Below are 19,619 nucleotides of genomic sequence, written 5' to 3'. Positions count from 1 at the left end.
TATTTTTTGTATCCTAAATCGTTTTACTACCAAATAGTTACTTAAAAACAAAATCATCTTATATAAAAATTATCTAGATAAAAATTTTTCTAATTTCATCTTTTATCTAGATTAATATAAAATGAATTATCTTCATCTTATCTAAAATACATTTTTGTGTCATTTATCTTATCTATATCTATAGATAATTTTGAATTATCTAAGCGCAACATTGCAGATAGAGACGCGGTATCGAAAATTGATCGCTATAAAGAACTTTTCTCTCGCGCGATCAAATAAAAGTTATTTAAAATAAATAGTAGTTTTTGATGGTGCATATAAAGTCTCATAGGATTAAAGTATTCTCCCTCGTTTAATGTAATGAGAATTTCCAATGAGTCAGTAACCAAAGAGATATAATATAACACAAATAAAACAACAAGCGTTAAACAAACCGTGTTAACAATGAACGGGTAAAACAGAAAAGAACTTATTTAATGATAATGAAAGACGGAATTTTTCCTTGCAGCTTGTTCAGCGAAGATGTCAACAATTGCACTATGACGTCGAGGCTAATTCTGCCAGAACATTATGTTAAAGGTAATACGCGGCTTACCGCGAGAGAAGCTCGCATTTACGTTTCTTGTACAAAATGATGGAGCTATATATGTAATAAAACTTTTTGCAGAAACTAGACCGTCGTCGGGTGTACCTGTAGTGGTAAACTTCAACATTTTAGTGGTTGATATTAATTCTATCAACGTTGAAGACATGGACTTTCGGTAAATTAAAGCGACTTCTTTCGAATCGCCATCAAGAATATATGAATTGAATAAATATAATGTATAATTCCCTATTTAATAATAACTTTAATAGTAACTTTTATATAAATGTATTTTCTTATAAAAATTGAATTCTGTGAATGGAAGATGGATCAAAACTGTTTTTTGCTGTTACTTTGTACATTGAAGAGGACTCGAACTGGAGTCGAAATATCTGTAATTCTATGCGAACTTGTAATAATTAATTGTATTTCGGCATCAACGACCACTGTGGCTCACAAAAGGCAATTTCTGTGACTTCTGTTGAGACTTGTGATTCTGTTGACTCTTGTTGAGACTTGTTATTTATTCTTAGAGCCAAAAATATATATTTGTTACTCAAGTAATTTAATCTTTTAAATTTTATCACTTTTGAAAAGTAAGAATATTTATAAAAAGATATGAAATATTGTGTAAATTTAAATAATATTTAAATAGGACTCTTAATATAAAATTGAGTTGTGTAATATAAAAGGACTAATAAGAGTAAAATAACTAATTTGTCAAAACTTCAAATAATTTATTTAACTGTCGATTTAAATAAAAACATAATAAGATAGATATTTAATTTTTTTAATTTAAAATATATAAAATCTGGATTTAGAAGACTATAAAATTACAATTGTACATCTTTACTAGTGTGGACATGTTCGTTAGTCAAAGTTGGATAGAATCTCGACTGAATATGCCTCAAGATATTTTCGAGGAAGGCGACGATTACGTCATACTTCCCCCGGAATTTTTCGACAATCTTTGGCAACCGGATCCATACTTTTTAAATTCGAAAGTTTCCGGTAAGCACAAACAGTAAGCCATATATGTGTCTGCATGTGTTGACAAATTATTGTTACGTATTAATAACTTTTCAGAGATTGCAACTTTAAATCACAAATTCTCATTGGTTACATTATACCGGAATAAAACTATTAAATATTCTGCCCGAATTAATGCTATTGTTGCCTGTCAAATGGAGTTTCAATTGTACCCGATGGATATTCAAATCTGCCCAATTTATATCGAAAGCTGTAAGGAAAGCTTGAAGCTTAAATTATAAATGCAAATGCGAGCTAAAAACAACTAATAACGTATAAACACACATTCATTTATAAAATTATTTTTAACATATATAACAAAACGGAGAAAAGAGAAAAAGAGCATGATATTCTTAAATAAATTTTGATAAAATCCATTCGTCACATACACAAATACGAATTATTTTTTACAGTTTCCTACAATAGAAAAAAGTTGCGTTTAAAGTGGGGCGCGGGCGGTGTTACAGTAAATCCGGAATTGAAGCTTTTGCAATATGACATCGGGAAGCCCGCAGTACTCGAAGAAACTATAGATTATATGCTCGAGAAAAACGGTATGTTAAAATTTAATATATTTATATATATTTAATTTAAAATTTAATCAAGAGTTTATTTAAATCTCTTTGTCCAATATTTTACAATCATTGAAACAATGATAACAGAGGTATGTGTTATATCATAGTAAACCGCAAATTCTTATAATCCAAAAAGAAACATATAACAAACTCTAATTATATAGAACGAAAGATTACATGTAAAATAAAAAAAAATTCCTAATTAATAATTTGATAATTACACTGCAGGAAATTTTTCCCGATTGGTAGTTTTCTTTCGCTTCGAGAGACAGATCGGTCACCACTTGATACAAACGTTCGCACCGTCGACTCTGGTCGTGATGCTTTCCTGGTTCAGCTTTTGGTTGGATTTGGATGCAATTCCTGGTCGAGTGGCTCTTTTGGTGACAAGTATGCTTACGTTGGTGACGATGTTTACCGGTCTAAAAAGTGATATTCCACCAGTGGCATATATCAAGGTCAGTTACGTTATGCACTACGCGAAAAAAAATTAAGGGAGCACTTTAAAACCTGAAAATTTTGACGATTTTGAGAAACTGTAAGACTTCCAGGAATCGTAGGACATTGTTTCTTAGCGCGTTTTAAAGGATAAAGCTTTTAAAATGGCTTAAGTGAAATTTTTCGTCTCATTATAAACTGTATTTTTTTTTTTTTTTTCGTGAAAACTAAAAGCTGAGAGTGTTAGAGTCTTGAAAATGTCATGATATTGCAGCCTTCCACGGGCAAAGCAACGACGAGACGAAACGCGAATGCTGGCGGTATTTAACCAAAATTTTACGAAAAAATAGGATCTAGTTTGGAACCTGATAACTCATCAACTCCTAAACAAGCTAGAACAATTTTCTTTATGCCATTTTAAAGAGAATGTTCTCGGCTTCAAAACTGATGTGGTGACATTTTTCGTCTCGTTGTTGCTTTGCCCGTGGAAGACTACAATGTCATGACATTTTCAAGACTCTAACATTTTCTACTTTTGGTTTTTATACGAAAAAAAATTGTTTAATGGGACAAAAAAGCTTTGGTTTTCACTTAAGCCATTTTGAAGTAGAGGCTTTACCCTTTAAAACACGCTAAGGAACAATGTTCTGCGATTCCTGGAAGCTGAGATATTAGTTTGTCAAAATCGACAAACTTTGCAGGTTTTAAAGTGCTCCCCTAATTTTTTTGCGGTAGTGTATATAATACAATGTCTCATATTGACATAATTTATTTTTTCTAATATAAAAAAGTACGTTTGCTCACATAGGCTCTAGACGTGTGGATGGCTGGCTGCATGATGTTTGTATTCGCAGCCTTGGGAGAATTTGTCGTAGTTAAAGTGCTCGACGTGCGACACATAAAAAATAATTCGCAAACTTTCACGGATTCTCACTCGTTTTCGGTTCGTATCTGAATATCGCTTGTATAAAATAATCTTATTGATAATCTTAAAAGACTGTTATAAAATTAGTATTTTAAAAATACATCAAATATAATTATTCATTTTTAGCGATTACTAGCAATGGTGAAGAGACAGAGCATTTGGGATGAGGAGTTTGTTCATGCAACCAAATCGAAGAAGCCTACCAATAATCATTTATTGCCAACTCAATGGCTGGATCCCGAATGCCAGATAGTACAAACGAGTAAAACACGTTCTCAGAAAATAGATTGCTACAGTAGAATTGTGTTTCCTGTACTCTTCTTATTTTTCGTTGTTCTATACTGGCCAATAATATTGCTTAAAAGCGTAATAAAATAATACGGATTTTGTGGAATCTGTATTAGGATTTAGTGTGTATAATCAGTATTTTTCATATTTAAAATGTGAATAAGAAATACATTTTTTTGATATTCGTTTATTTGTATAAAATATTTTCATATTTACACTATGATCATGTTTCAAAATTTACTACCAGTACTAAAAATCTATAGTGCACGTAATGTGACCATGAACTCCAATAATTAAGAGCGAATGAGAGTGCAGCTGGTACGTTGTTGGTACGCATAGTAATAAAAAGTGAATTTCTCGAAATTATGGAATTTTTTAAATTAATGGAATATTTTATTCCATTAAAATAACAAATTTAGTACGTTTCCTCCTTTGTATGTATTGTCGAATCATATCAGATTTACAAAATTTGATGTTGTAATCTCTCAACAATACAAAGAAGATATTTTGAAATATTGAATCAGTCAATATCAAATCTTATTGGACCGTGAGAATTTAAACCAAATGAATACCGGTAAGAACATGCCGTAACGGTCAAGCTAGAAATCTTGAGCTTCTATATACAACTGCATGTGAATTTATATACTACATTTGTAGATTCTTAATTGCGTGCCGAATTTTTTTCAGACTTGAAACGCAAACACTACTAAACTAAAAATTGAATCAATCATTCAATAAAAACAAAAAGTGAGTTACATCGTAAATTACATTAATTTGGTCAACTTTTTTGGTGTAACTTATACTTGAGCGTCTGCTTTCTAACACGTAACGTAAACTGTAGATTCGATACAAGCAGTAAATTTTGGAACACAGCCTATTAAAATTATTATTAAAAAATCTTCTCTCGTCATACAAAGATTTAAATAAAGCTTAGTCCGTATCCATTTCTTCCATGAAAGAATCAGATTCATCATCAATCTTAATCGTAGAATGCTTCGATACATTTTTCTCGGATTTTAAATCACCTATTCTCAGTATATAACTTATGGTATATTGATTAAAATCGCATCTGTAAAAATGTTTTAAATTATTTTCATGTTTATATATATTTTATATATATATATATATAAAAAAATGTAGTAACGCTTACATTTTACTAAGATCGTCATACTTCTTTTGCATATTCTTTTGCAACATTAACAATATTGGCATTTGAAGTGCAGTATTGATCCGAGACCCATATTTCGTCAAGATTGTTTCTACCCATAAAAGATAGAAATGTATATGCCTCGTTGATTCAAATTCAGATGCTATAAATTTTAGTAATTTCTCGACATAAACATCTGATATACTCGTCATCGTTAACTCAACTAAACAACCAAGAATCAAACAGATATTTATTATATATCAAATCACTACTAAAATTATTAATATAATTAACTAAAGATATATATAAACTCACTTTCTTTGTACGGAATGGTCTCTATAACTTGTTGTGTTAATTGCTTCTCATTTAACTTCAATGCCATCATTAATGCTGAAACAGTAACAGTTGCGTTTATTTGTTTATTATTATTATTATGAGATATAAAAATGTCTATACCTTTTGCGTAATCACGCTTATCAAGTGTTTCTTTCACAGTATCCGGAGTAATTCCAAGCTCCAATTGAAATGGATCAAACATTAATCCAATATCCAAAGAATATATCAACAAACCTTCTGTTGTTGCTGCTGCCCATGCTTGTCCTATTTTACAACATATTTAAAAATATATTCCCGCGAAATAAAAATATATTGGTAGATTTAATATAATTAAACATAAATTTTATTAAGATTTAATACAATACTAAATAAAATCTTAATAACGATTTTAATAAATTTGGTTTTTTTAAAATCTTATATAGATTTAATTTGGACCATATAATGATACATATTACTTATTAATTCAACTTATTAAAACTTGTTAAGACCATATTAAAACATATTAATTCAACTTATTTAAAACTTATTAAAATTTAATTAAATTATATAAATTGGACTTTAATAAGAACTTATTAAACTTAAATAAGTGTTGTTAATATAAACTATATTAAAAATATATACATGTTCGCATTTATTTATAAGGTTATATAAAGAATTTATAAATTTTTTATATGAATTTTGATGAAATTCTTATAAAGAACTTATATAAGACTTTTATTTAGAATATATTAACTTTTTTTCGCGGATTTACTTTAAACAAAATAAATAGCTTTAAAAATCATTAATTTTTACCTGTAGGAGAGAATTGTAAACTAAGTACTCTCACTTCCGGTTTGACTTTTCTGCTTGCCATATCTCCACTTCTAACACCTGGTAAATGTAACGATATGTTTCCACCTTCGCGATGCTCAATTAAAGCTCTGTTTCCAAATTCAGACATATACTTCCTGTTTATAACATCCTGCCAAAGGAATTAAGAAATAGATCTTTGTTTTACAACTGCTTCTGCATTTATATTTAATATATTATATATTTAATTGTACTGCATTTATATTATATTTAATATATTATATGTATATATATGTATATATATAATTTAAAAAATTGAAATATTATGTACTATTACTTACATCAACGCCATCCATAGATCTATTCTGAGTGATTTCATACTTTTTTAACAATATCGATTCTTCAACATTATAAATGCACACATTTTTGGAACGTCCACCAGCTAATATGCACGTGCCGTCCGCTGAATAACATAATGTAGTAAAAGCTCTAAAAAATAAGATTTAATAATATATCGTTAAAACAAACAAGATTTACTTTAAACATTTCTCGCACTACTCACTTGGACTTTAAATTCTTTTTCGCTGTGATGAGATCTGTTTTAGATCTACCAGCACCTAAATCGTTTCTGCCCTCAATAAAGCTTGTTTGTCTTGCCGTTTTACACTCAAAAAATATAATCTGTCCATCCAACGTAGCAACAGCAACTTCTTCTCCGTTTGGTTTGTAAGTTACACATAGTGCATCAGCAGTCAATTGTATAGTCTCGTGTGTAGAGCCATTTTCAATAGCATTCCATATTTTCAATGTTTTATCCCAGGATGTAGATACTAATTCTGTACTAGCGAGATTGGGATTAAATGCCAAGCTTGCAATAGGTCCTTCATGACCACTCAGTATCTAAAATTGAATATTTTAAGCATATTATTTTGGTTGTATAATTTATAGATATATTTCTATATACAATTTAAATTGCACAATTACAAAAATTAAAATAATATAAATCAATATCAGACAGAGGCAAAATAAAATTATACACACCTCTAAAAGAGTTCCGAGTTTCATACTCCATAGATACACATCGAAGAAATCTTGACCACCCGCAGCGAGAAACTCGTCGCTGGCATCGATCGCCAAGCAAGAAAATTGCACGGGACGTGGCGAGGTGAGAGTACGAAAATTTCTGTATCTCGCTAAATCGTACGCTCGCACCGTTCCATCCAACGAAGCGGATGCAACGAATTTACGATTATGACTGAAGAGAACACTGGATATCGACGAGGTATGCTCGTGAAACGTTAGCGTACAAAATCCAGTTAATGTGTTCCATAGTTTAACTTTACCATCGTCGCCGCCTGTTATAATATACTGACCATCGGGACTGTATGCCAGACAGTTCATATTAGTTCTATGCCCTTGCTGTTTCATGGCATATGTTTCACTTTGCCATTCCCAAACCAAAAGCTGTCCAGCATGAGAACATCCTATAGCTATCCAATCCCCAGTACAATTCAATGCAATTGATGAAATACGCTGTCGAGAAATACTGTAAAGTCATATAGTAATTAGTTAATCTCTAATATCACACACATGATTATACAATATTGAAAATAAAAATATATGAAATCATATTTTATAATTAAAATATTACTATACCTTAGTGAATGGATCAAATTAGCGTGTGGCATTTCATATAAGAAAAATGAGCCATTACTGAATCCAATAACCAATATATGATTATCTTGGTGATAAGCAGCTGTAGTAAGTTTTGCATTTTTACTTTGTTTATGAACTTCATCCGCTAAATAAAAAGTAGCTTGTTTTTTATAACCCAACATTTTAATTTTTTTGTTTTTCTCATTTACAGAACTTTCTTCTGTATCATCTTGTGGCAAATCATCTAGTAAAATATGTACATAAATATATAAATATATGTTAAATAAATATTTAACTACAGTAAAAACACTTATTTCTAATCAACTACGTTCTAATAAGTTTTACAATTATTCATAAACAATATTAAATTCAGGTATTTCTTAGAATGGTAAGTTTTCTTACTCAAGTTTAATAATTTCTTTTCGGCACGGGCCTTTTGCTTCTCCGTTTTCTCTATAATTTTATCTACAATGTCATCCTCACTATCGCTATCTTTAGGTTTTTCCTTTTTTGAAGGTGGTTCCCATTCAACCCAATCATCTGATTCAAGTGTACATTCCCAGATGCATACTCGACCATTTCTGTAAAACAAAACCTCCGAAAATAAATAAGCAAATTCACGTTGTATATAGGATATTATTATATATGCAAAAAAAATAATTAAAAATTAAAAATACAATATAAATATGGTAAATTATATCACTTACTTGCTAATAGTGTACATATCGTATTGTTTTGCTTCAAAGAAACATGCTACAATTACGTCAGAATGACCACCCAATGTAATCAACCTAAAGTTTGCCCATTTTTGTAAACTATATATCTTTACAGTAGTATCCTTTGAACCAACCGCTAACAGTTTTGAATCAAAAGACCAACTAACGCATGTTGTCTCAGCGGTAGCTCCATGAAACGCTTGTTCCATAATAAACGGATTGTAATCCCCCGTTTGTAAACTCGGTGCATTAAAAATAAATACTGTGAAATAAAGAAGCAATATATATTATATTTCACAATAAATGTTATATTTTCATTAATACATTCCAACAAGTTCATAATAATAAATACTTACCACCGCCACCTTTACAAACTGCAAAATGTTTTCCATCCGGAGAAAACTTTACACGCTTAGGATTTCCTTTAAATCTGTACTTATGTAAAATTACTTTACTAATTAAACTAATAATATGAGCTTCGCCATCTGTAAATGTTACAAAACTATTATTTCTTCTACAAATACTCCTTCATAAATAGTAATAAATAAATAATTTTTAGCAATAAGTACAAAAAAGAAGTCTTTTTACCTGTGTTAATAGCTATTAATATACTCCCATTTGGTGATATATCAATTGCAATATAATTAAATCTACTCTCAACAGAAAGTGTCCTAGATTTATTACTAAAAAAAAAAATTATTTTATATAAAATTTTGTAATAAATACTTAATCAGCACATAACATCAAAAATATATATATATATTCCAAAAATATTATTTAAATATTTATTTAATGTAAAAACATTAAATAAATGTTTAAAAATTTTTTTAATATTGTATGTTAATTGGGTTACTATTATACAAAATTTAGAAGTTTTTAAATATTTTTTTAGACATACTTTGTAGTAAAAGTAATACTCTTTCATAATTACATACTTTTTTAAATCAAAAGTTGTGATTCGGTTGCCCACTGGGCTGATAACTGATGATCCATCTGGAGTAAAGCATAAATCCCCTTTACGATAAACTGTTCCAAGTAAATTACTGAACTATAATAAAAAATAGAAAGCATTTCACCGTAATTTATAAATATATATCTCACGTATACATATTATTAACATAAAACTTTTATATATATTTAAAGTTACCATACGTTAATTGTGTTTATAATTATTAGTAACTGGACTAATAACAAATATTAGAACTAAATATACAACTAAAAACTTTATTAATTGTAAATAAATCAAAGAGAACACATAATCTTCAAAATATTATAGGTTAAAAGTACTGGAGAACTGTAATAATTTAAAATAACAAATAATACAATTTATAAAAAATAAAACTCATAAATTGCAGTTTTTCTAAAACAATAAATAATCTCACCTTATATGAAAATTTCATCTTCCCTCTTTTTGTTAATATCAAAAAATATCTTTTCAATTCACGTGTCCAGATACATCATACAATATATAACAAAAGGTCTGTTCATTTTGGCTGAACTTTTGCACCAGTTCATCCTTCTTCCTTTTCTCTCCAGGAAAGGAGAAAAGGAAGAAAGATGAACTGGTGCAAAAGTTCAGCCAAAATGAACGGACTTTTAATATCTACTGTGTATACAAATATTGAATTGGTATGTAATTTTAAAATTATCCTAGCGAGGGCGCCACAAGCGTGATTTTTGTTGTAAAGGCATAGAATACTCCGCTCCTCTCAAATTATAATAAAAATATACTCAATCGATGCGTTTTTGTATGAAACGAAAGAATCCGGCAGAGAAAATAAGCTCTGCCCTACGAACCGAGTTATTAAGCGTTAAAGTTGAGGACTGTTGAGGTTAGGAAATCTGTCATACCGACTATGTAGCACTGCTTTCTTCATGCTCTGTGACCTTTTGCGCATGCGTTTTCTGCTGCGTTTCGAAAAGTCTTCATAAATTTGTAAGAATAGCTAAACTCGAAACGTTCGTTTTGTACTGTTTAATACGTGCAATAACAATTCTCATTTACAATGATGTTATCAGACTTTATTAATCTAACATATAATACAGATAAATTAATAGAGTTCCTCATTCAACATAATATATTATCTGCTGTAACAAATTGCGACAAAAATGCGAAAATGTTGTTACACCTAAATACCAAGACGTTGATGTTTTTGTAACAAAAGGCGTTTCATGAAAAATACTAATAAAAAACGTATCAGTCAACAGCGCAGATTTGAAAGAAGTGCTAAAGTGGGAACATGGTTTGTGTGACAATAGTAATTTAGATATAAGTTTAATTTGTAGACTCACAGCCTATTTCATCATGTTCCCACCACCACGTCTACACTTTCTATCATTTGACACTGGCTTAATTAAAGTCACGGTTATTGACTGGTTAAATTTTTGCAGAAAAGTACATGCATATTTTTTATATTAAAAATCACATATTAATATTGTATATTTATACCTATAAATATTATAGGTCTGTGTGTCCTGGGCCAAGAAACATTGTGAAAAGATTGGAGGCCATAGTCGAAGTAGACGAAACAAAATTTGGTCGCAGAAAGTACAACCGTATGGCCGAGTTGTCGAAGGTCATTGGGTTTTTGCAGGAGGAATAGATAGACAATCGAAGAAGATATTTTTAGTGGCTGTCCAGGATCGAACGCAAGAGAGTCTATTAAAATGTATTAAAGATTGGATTCTACCAGAGTCGACAATAATATCTGATTGTTGGAGATCCTATACAGGTGTCTTGAAAATGAAAATTTCCAACATCTAACAATTAATCATTCATACAATTTCGTTGATCCTGACACAGGTATATTTTGTAAATACATATCTGATTAATATGAAATTGGCAAATGTACTGATTTTTCTTTAAATTTATAGGTGACCCAAAACATCGAACGCGTTTGGAGAGAAGTTAGGGCAAATATCCCAAAATATGGGATTATATCCGATCATTTTGACGAATATTTATCTGAATATCTGTTCAAACGCGTTCATGATTTGGATAAATGCATAGATAACTTCTTCGATATTATTATAGTGAAGTATATATCCTCCGAAACTCAATATCCAAAGTCAACAAGCGTTATCTTCTTTAAATCTGCACTAAAATATAATTTAATTCCATAAAGAGTCTCGTTAAATATTTTCATATTTATTTTATGTATAATTTTATTTCATATTTTATTTATGTATATTTTATTTCATTTTATTTTATGTATAAAATGAAAATTACGGCCGTAATTTGCTACATTACCGTCATTCGATTATATAGTAAAATAAATGTATTTTATAAAATTATTATTCGTCATTATTTATTTTTTAAGTTCCTTTTTCTTAAAAATTGATAATGAGTTAAGAGGATATAATAAAAAAAAGTTACACCAACGTATCAGTATAACTACAATAGCAAAAATTATTATATATTAGGAGAGAGAAACTGCGGAGTCAAAAGTAACACAGGTAAGTTGTAAATAAATAAATAAAATACACAAATTAAAGAGAATCACAGTTTGTAACATACGTGATTGTAAACTTTTATCTCTTTTTTATCCTTTTGTTTCTAATGTTTTTTTTATGCAAATGTTACAACTTACTTGTTATGTGTTTGATCTCATATATATATAGATATAGATCCCTATAATAATAATTAGCGTAAAAAAGTTTATCAACTTTTGGTAAACTATATGAAAAAATTTCCAAAGTCGATAAAATATCATATCTAATCGGATAATAGATGATCTTAATTGAAATTATAAAAGAACTATGATTCCGAGAATTCTTACTTTTAAGTTTAAAGACTCGAATAATAAAAACTTGGAATTCCAAAAAAAATACAAAGTATTAAAAAATAATTCTATATAAATCCTAAAATTTCTACAATTTCAAGTCTAAAAGTTAAGATATGCACGAATTCTCAAAAAAATTATAGCAACTGCAAATATATATATATACAACATAATAATAAATTGTATCACATTACATAAATACATCAAAATATATTTTTACGTAGATCTCACTACATTTCAATTGAAGTTGAAAGCTTCTTCAGTAGATGCGGCGTAATTAGGTCAAGGCTATAATACAATTTGAGTGAGAGTTCAATAACAGCAATGGCCAATATACATATTATGACAATGAAATATGTAGTTCTTTTATCTATAAAATATTATTTATAAAATGTGAAGAGAAAAACAAATTCAGCGTAATAATCTGTTTCCGTTTTATTATCTCTATAATCATATCAATGTTGACGAGTATGTGTGTCGTTTACATTATTCCACTTTAAAAACTCGCGAGACTCAGCTGACAGTTCAAACATCCGGTCATGTGCCTGCATACGTAAACGGCAAGCTAATTAAAGATTGTTTTCAGACTTGGGGCGATATCGTCAAACAGACATCGGGAAATATCGCGGGATCGTGAAAGACGATCTCCACGACGTTCCGCGGCGAGAGAGAGCCGTTCGAAAGAGGCCGCACGGGACGGAAAATCGAGCGGAAAACGCGCGTCACGCGCTCGCGATGCGCGCCAGGCGCGGCCAATCGGCGGGTCCAACGTCACCCGGCTGGGGGATGAGACGCGGCGGGCGATTGGCCGGCGGGACGAGCGCGCGGCCAATCGCTACCGGGACCGACGCGACACGCCGCGCGACAAGCGGCCACCTTCTACCGCCGCCGTTGATCGCTCTCTCGTCACTCATCACATGACCCGCGCCACTGTACACCTCGGGTAGGCCATATTTGACAGTGGGCCACTAGTTTAGCGCCGTGAGTGACGTGAAGATCGCTCTACCGATCGCGCTCGACGATCCCGCTCGCGACCTGAAACCCCGTGCAACCTGTAAATACATCCCGTGACACCGACTCTTCGATTGCCGAGATCCGACGTACCGAGCCACAATGAGTGGAGCCACAGAAGAAGCCCCGATATACTCGCCGTTCTTCGGCGTTATGGGCGCCGCCTCTGCCATCGTATTTTCTGGTAAGTCACTCGGTTGTTTGTCCCGTCGCCACCTCGCGATCCCGCTCGCGACGTCGACCACGAGAAGGTCGCGGAGGTGAGACGCTACGTCGTTACTGCGTCGTCTCTCTCTCTCTCGCTCTCTCTCCCCCTCCGCGTACTTGACTCATCCGCGGTGGCGACGTCGAGCGCATATCGACGTCGTCGCCGTCGACCCGGGCCGCCGGAGAGTCTATCGTCTCTCTCTCTTAACGCCATTTTCTCGCCGCGGCGGCGTTAGACGGATGAAAAATCGTGTGTGCGAATATATCGCGGCGCGCGCGCGGATTATCGATTCCTCCCCGCGAGGAAGAAACGCGGGGGAGAGAGCGACTCTCATTTTCCTACGCGGGGCGTATTAAGCACGGCGGCGGCGGCGGCGGCCTCGTCATGTGCCGCGCGAGACGCGTGACGAGCCGCGCCGCGACAACGGCGACGTAGTTATTCGCCGCGGAAACCGCGATGACGAGGATTTCCCGGCTGAAGAAAATTTCAGCGGCGTTATCTTATCTCGAAAATTGAGGCTCTCAGGCAGCCGCGCCGTCGATGGTTTTCATCCTCCTCGTATCGTTCCGTTTCGTTTCTCGAAACGTCGTTTACCTTTTTTTTTTCTGTTCCGCTTCCATACGCTCGCGGTTTTTCCCTTTAAATTATCTCTCTCTCTCTCTCTCAGTCCCGCGCGTCGAACGTCTCGCTCGCTTAGCCCCACGGATTTGGCAGAGTTTCCCCGAGGGAAACCCGGTCCAAGAAATCGCCGCGCGTTCCCTCCCGCCCGCCGGGGAACGCGTTTTATTCGCGAATTAGCGCAAAATGGCCCAGACCGGGCGGGCGCAGCTGCTATTTCGTAATGCTGACCTCGGTTGAGCGGCGGCGGCACGCCGTTAGAATTTTACGAGCCTCGGAAAAAGAGGCGCGCGGGACGGACGGAGAGAAACAGGAGCGACGAGCGGGCGTGCGCCTCGTGCGTGTCACGAGACGCGTGTTCCCCGCGCCGCGTGTCTCCTCACCTGCCTGCACCTCACCTGCACTTTCTACACCCCCTCGCGTCCTTTTTTTACTTTTGAATTTTCTTTCTTTCATTACATGCTGAGCGGCTGGATCTACTAACGATGAGAGATTTCGAGAGGCGTAAGAAAAAACTTAAAATCTCAAACCGAAGGACCGATCACGCAGCCGTATGTGAGGAGAATACTCGACCATGATTGAATAATCTCTTAAACGATCCAAGACACTTGTCAAGGCTCGAGTTCGAACACCTTAAAATTTCGTCGTGGACCGTCGCTTTGCGACGCGAGCTGAGAGATCTCGATCGCGCTTCTTCCTCGTGAGGCGAATGCGCCTCCGAGGCGCGTATATCGATTTGCAATTAACGATTTTCCCGAATTCGTGGTAAAACGGGGGACCCCCGCGGGGACTACCCGCCACCGCCGAGCGTCGCTTTTACCCGCTCGGGTAGATCAATACGAATGCCTTTTCCCGTATATGCCTATTCCCTCGACCTTTTCGTCGGGAATGCGGGATCGTCCAGGAGGGCAAAGGTCGCGGATTTTCCTCGTCGCTCTCTCCCGAAAAAATATCGATATCGATCGCGTAGACGGCCTCCGTCTGTTCTCTTTATTTGCACTCTTTGCACTCCGCTTTGTCTCCCTTCAGCGCTCTGATATATATTCGTCTCGCTTCGAGGGCAAACGTTTTTGGAGATCTCAAATAACGCGAATGGATAACTATCGTTCGCTCGATTCTCCCGCTTGTTTTGGCTTGCGAGTCGCTTAATGCGCTTCGACGGAAGCATACAAATTGGTCGTGGGCCGATTCGGCAATCACGTCCGGCTTGTCGAGAGAAATTCACTTCAATGTGCTCGCTCGTCGAGTTCGTCTCCGCGAGGAAAATTCAGCGAAAGGGACGGATGTTGAACTGCTAGAAGAGATAACCCACTTGTTTGATCTACAACGTCTCGTGCGAGCCGAGCAATAATCAAATCACGAGCGCTCGAGAGATGTTTATTTATATACGATAAAGCGTATAAGGTTCATCGTAACGACGATTAAATAGCCACCAGGTGTTATTAGAGCAGTTAAGGGCTAAAAGGTACGGGAGAAGAGAGAAAAAGGAAAAAAGAAATGACGCTTCTCCAAGCCACGCGCCACGCCCCCCTACTCACGAGATGGGACTTGTGTGATTGTCATGTGACTGCCAACGTGAGAATCATGTGACTGCGATCTCCAGGCTGGGCTGGGTACCCGCGGTGTCACGGGGACACCTATGATACCGACGTCGTGATATCACGGGGGGGATTCTCGCGATTCGCGATCGGGATCCTCAATGACGATGCACGAGAAATCAGGAAAATGATTTGGGATGGGAATTATTTTCGCCGCTTCTCCATTGGGACTGTCGTCGTCCCGACGAGCTCGATCGATAATCCTCGTAGCATACTCGGCTCGCGCGGCTAAACCTGCTAAAGAGTATAACTGTACGTCCAGAAAATACGCGTGATGCTTTCAATTTACAGTTCCTTGTTGTTTTTTTTTCCATTTTACAAGATTCCCCCTCTAAGCAATTAATTTACATTCGCCGATCTACCGGTCTCTAAAATGATTTTTCATCTCGCGTATAATTGCATGCGGAGAGATGAAAGCGATAATGGTATGAATTACTTTTTAAATCTATCAATTTGATGTCATTGATACAAATATGAAAACCCCTTTTGTGTTTTAAAATCATAAACGCGACTTACACCGTGACTTTCACTCCTCCATGTTTTACCTCGCAGAATTAAATAATTCTATTCGAATATTTCAGAGTATTCGTATAGAAAACATCTTAAACTTCTTGTCTATAAACTTTTATTAAATTTATGAAACGATTAAGGGCAAAGGAAAGAGCACGTGATTCGTCTGATATATATTTTCTTTGTAACACAAATTTATTATTGTGAGAGGAAATTTTGTAGAATGATTATTTATATTTAATTATTGTAGAAAAATGAAAAGAATTTATAGAGTCGTTTGAATTATTCAATGTATTCATAGATAATTGGAATAATTATGAAACTAATAAAGCAGTTGTAAGTTTAAAGTGCTAAAAATGTGAATAAAAAAATAAGAAACTCTTCAATTTGATTCTCGATCAGCTTCGTTAATTTTTTTTAGTCGTTAATATTTTTTACCGTATTTATTTGTATCCTACGACGAAATACAATAAATCAGCGAATTATCGCTCTCGGTATTTCTCACTTTATATAAAATCTTACATTATTATATCCTATTTTTTATTTAACTAGATATCTGTAAAAATCTTAAAATGTTTTGTATCTGCATTATTAAGATTCAGTTCTATGACATAAAAATGAGACATTGATTTATATGAATATATATAAATCAATTTACGTGAATACATAATTGGAACAAATAATTTACACTAATTTATGTTACAATTGTAAAAATTATTTACAATAAATTATTATGTTTTACAGCTCTGGGAGCAGCGTATGGCACAGCAAAGGCCGGTACGGGAATCGCAGCGATGTCTGTCATGAGGCCAGAATTAATCATGAAATCCATTATTCCCGTTGTAATGGCAGGTATTATTGCCATTTACGGTCTTGTAGTGGCAGTACTCATTGCCGGTACTCTTGGGAGAGTTCCTAAATACGACCTGTACAAGTACGTATCTTTTATGTACATACCAGACTGGTATTATGTAAATATCTCCGCGTTAAGCAGCGTTTTACAATATGTGGTAATTACATATTCCAATGTTTATCATATATTACTCTGTTAGAGGAACGTAAAACGCTCGTTGTTTGCAGTAATCTGTGTAATTAACAAGGTATTTTTGTTCTGCTCATTAGTGGTTTCACTCACTTGGGTGCTGGTTTAGCTGTAGGCTTCTCTGGTCTAGCTGCCGGATTTGCCATTGGCATCGTGGGCGATGCTGGCGTGAGAGGTACAGCTCAGCAACCTCGTCTCTTCGTCGGCATGATCTTGATTCTGATCTTTGCTGAAGTATTGGGTCTCTACGGCCTGATCGTCGCCATCTACCTGTACACAAAGTAAACGGTCAGTAGCGGCATCCTACTACCTGCCATGGCTCCATGCAAGACATGTCGCCTGCAACCAACAGCGCTCCCCGACTACTATTATGCTACAACTTGTTTCGACATATTTTACTTAATCACGTTACTCCATGCATACCTATCTAATTACCATCTCGGCTCATCTCTGCGCGTCTCCCTGTAATATCATACTAAAAAAAAAAAAAATGATCCATCTATTTAGCGTACGGACATTTAACCACGCCACGCATTACTTGTCATCACGGATTGCATGATTATATCGTCGAAGGTGCTGCGATTGAAAAGTGCGACCGATTTTTTTTTTTTTTTTTTTTCTTCATTTTACGACACCGATGCGCAGCGACGCATTTCGACACTGCAGTGTATGGAGAAGCAAATGTATAGCGGGAAAAAAAAAAACGAAAGAAAGCGTGGAAAACAAAGGTCGACGGGGAAATACATGTTTAGAGAAAAGATCTTCTGTGTTAATCCCATTGTCGAACATTTCTCTTTCACTGTATAGTAATCATTTATAGCTTAGTACGACATTGAATTACCAGTTAAAGTAATCGGCTCTACTGAGTGTATAAAGGAAAATATGTTATTGATAAAAGAATATTTAGCACAATTATATATATATATATAAATATATTATAAATGCAACCGCAAAACGGCAGGTACGCGAATAAGAATCACACAAAAGAAAACTTTAAAGAAACGAAATTATATCATCGGAATAGAAATATGTAAGAATAAGTGACACGCAAATTACGCGTGGTATAAAACGGCGTAATATAACAGAGCGAGAGAAGGAGAGGAAAAAGAGAGAGAGAGAGAGAGAGAGAGAGAGAGTGAGAGAGTTTGTGAGAATGAGAATGTCCCGGACAAGATCTCGCGTGAATAGAGATTGTGCAACTAGAAGTTAATAGACGAAGAATGATATTGATGGATGAAACTTTAATAAAATAAAAAAGAAATAAAAAAAATGTATGAATGTGAGTAGATCAACAGGTACACACGATAGTATTAAGTCAATTGAGAGAGAGGCTGCTGGACACGGCGGGATTTCATGTTTTTCACAGTTATTCATGGACAACGATAGACGAGAGAAAGAGGAGGAAAAAGAAAAAAGGAACGATCCGCCTAACCGGGTTGTCAAAAGCCGCAAAGGCCAGCGGTCGACACTCGATTAGTCGTGCGATTTTAATTTGATTCCACATTATTTTCCATCATCGAGACTAACGTCGTCGTATGTCAATGGAGTAACGGGGTATATGTGAAGCTTGTGTAAAACCGATAACCGTTCGTACCAGTGGACACATCAAGTACACACATACACACATACCGTATGATGGCGAAATCAATGATCATCTGAGAGAAGTTATATATATTATACACGCTGATAATAACATGTAAACGGAGGATAATTTGTACATTCCATATTAAGTTCGTTCAGTACAGGCGAGCGGGTGTTTAGCGAGAAAATTCACGGAAGTTGTAGCCCACGCATTCTTCAAGAGATTGGCCGATCGCGATGCACGCATACCTCACGTGGGACAGCAGCTGGCAGACGGACTCGTGTCGTCCTGGGATGGATTGTCCTTTGGGAGCTGACAATCGTACTCCTTGTACGCGCACGGTCTTTCGATCGGTCGCTACCATCTTTCCCCCCCATAAGCGTTTGGATACAAAAGAGGAACATAAAAGCCAAATTCATACACAAAAAGTACGGAGCCAGAGCACCCGCTTGTCACTTTCGACTGCGCAGTATTTTCTACCGAAGAAAAATGCTAACTAGTTTAACGATATAGGAGTATTTCCGGCGAAGAGGAGGGAGGAAATCATCGAATTGATAAGTTCATTTATCGGGGGACAAACAAAATGATCGAAAGGCTTCAAAAACATTTTATTCGAGAAAACTGTCACTCTCTTGGCCTGGAAATGCACTTGTATACGTATCCGAGATTCAGCAGAAACAATATAGTCGTCTCGACGGGGTCGAAGAACGAGCGATAAATACGAGCGTGGAAGAAACGTTGCAATCTTTCGGAAACTTGCGTAGCTTGAGAAAAAAAAAAAAAAAA

At 35.0% G+C, this 19,619-nt stretch overlaps 3 protein-coding genes across 3 annotated transcripts; 2 read left to right on the top strand and 1 right to left on the bottom strand.

Annotated features, from left to right (window-relative positions):
- The first annotated feature begins 539 nt into the window (after positions 1-539).
- On the top strand, positions 540-3,928 carry alka (glycine receptor subunit alpha alkaliphile). The gene is made up of 8 exons (XM_018544643.1): positions 540-579; positions 668-761; positions 1,440-1,594; positions 1,670-1,825; positions 2,026-2,166; positions 2,416-2,645; positions 3,434-3,568; positions 3,677-3,928. The coding sequence occupies exons 1-8, from the start codon at positions 540-542 to the stop codon at positions 3,926-3,928; spliced, it is 1,203 nt and encodes a 400-aa protein (XP_018400145.1).
- Positions 3,929-4,725: 797 nt separating this feature from the next.
- Positions 4,726-9,536, bottom strand: LOC108777678 (periodic tryptophan protein 2 homolog; the record flags this gene model as incomplete). The annotated part of the gene is given in 14 exon segments (XM_018544624.1): positions 4,726-4,907; positions 4,989-5,208; positions 5,301-5,375; positions 5,442-5,585; positions 6,114-6,282; positions 6,452-6,599; positions 6,673-7,010; positions 7,152-7,656; positions 7,767-8,010; positions 8,169-8,347; positions 8,474-8,744; positions 8,839-8,967; positions 9,071-9,165; positions 9,418-9,536. Coding segments are annotated over 14 exon segments (2,775 nt in total), but the record flags the coding sequence as incomplete, so codon positions are not given.
- Positions 9,537-13,119: 3,583 nt separating this feature from the next.
- Vha16 (vacuolar H+ ATP synthase 16 kDa proteolipid subunit) lies at positions 13,120-19,602 on the top strand. Its single transcript, XM_018544658.1, has 3 exons — positions 13,120-13,459; positions 16,954-17,143; positions 17,332-19,602. The coding sequence occupies exons 1-3, from the start codon at positions 13,378-13,380 to the stop codon at positions 17,534-17,536; spliced, it is 477 nt and encodes a 158-aa protein (XP_018400160.1). The 5' UTR covers positions 13,120-13,377; the 3' UTR covers positions 17,537-19,602.
- Positions 19,603-19,619: the final 17 nt, after the last annotated feature.

Source organism: Cyphomyrmex costatus, unplaced genomic scaffold (genome assembly GCF_001594065.2).
Source record: "Cyphomyrmex costatus isolate MS0001 unplaced genomic scaffold, Ccosl1.0 scaffold455, whole genome shotgun sequence".
NCBI classification, from domain to species: domain Eukaryota; kingdom Metazoa; phylum Arthropoda; class Insecta; order Hymenoptera; family Formicidae; genus Cyphomyrmex; species Cyphomyrmex costatus.
This window is presented reverse-complemented; position numbering and strand designations above follow the sequence as displayed.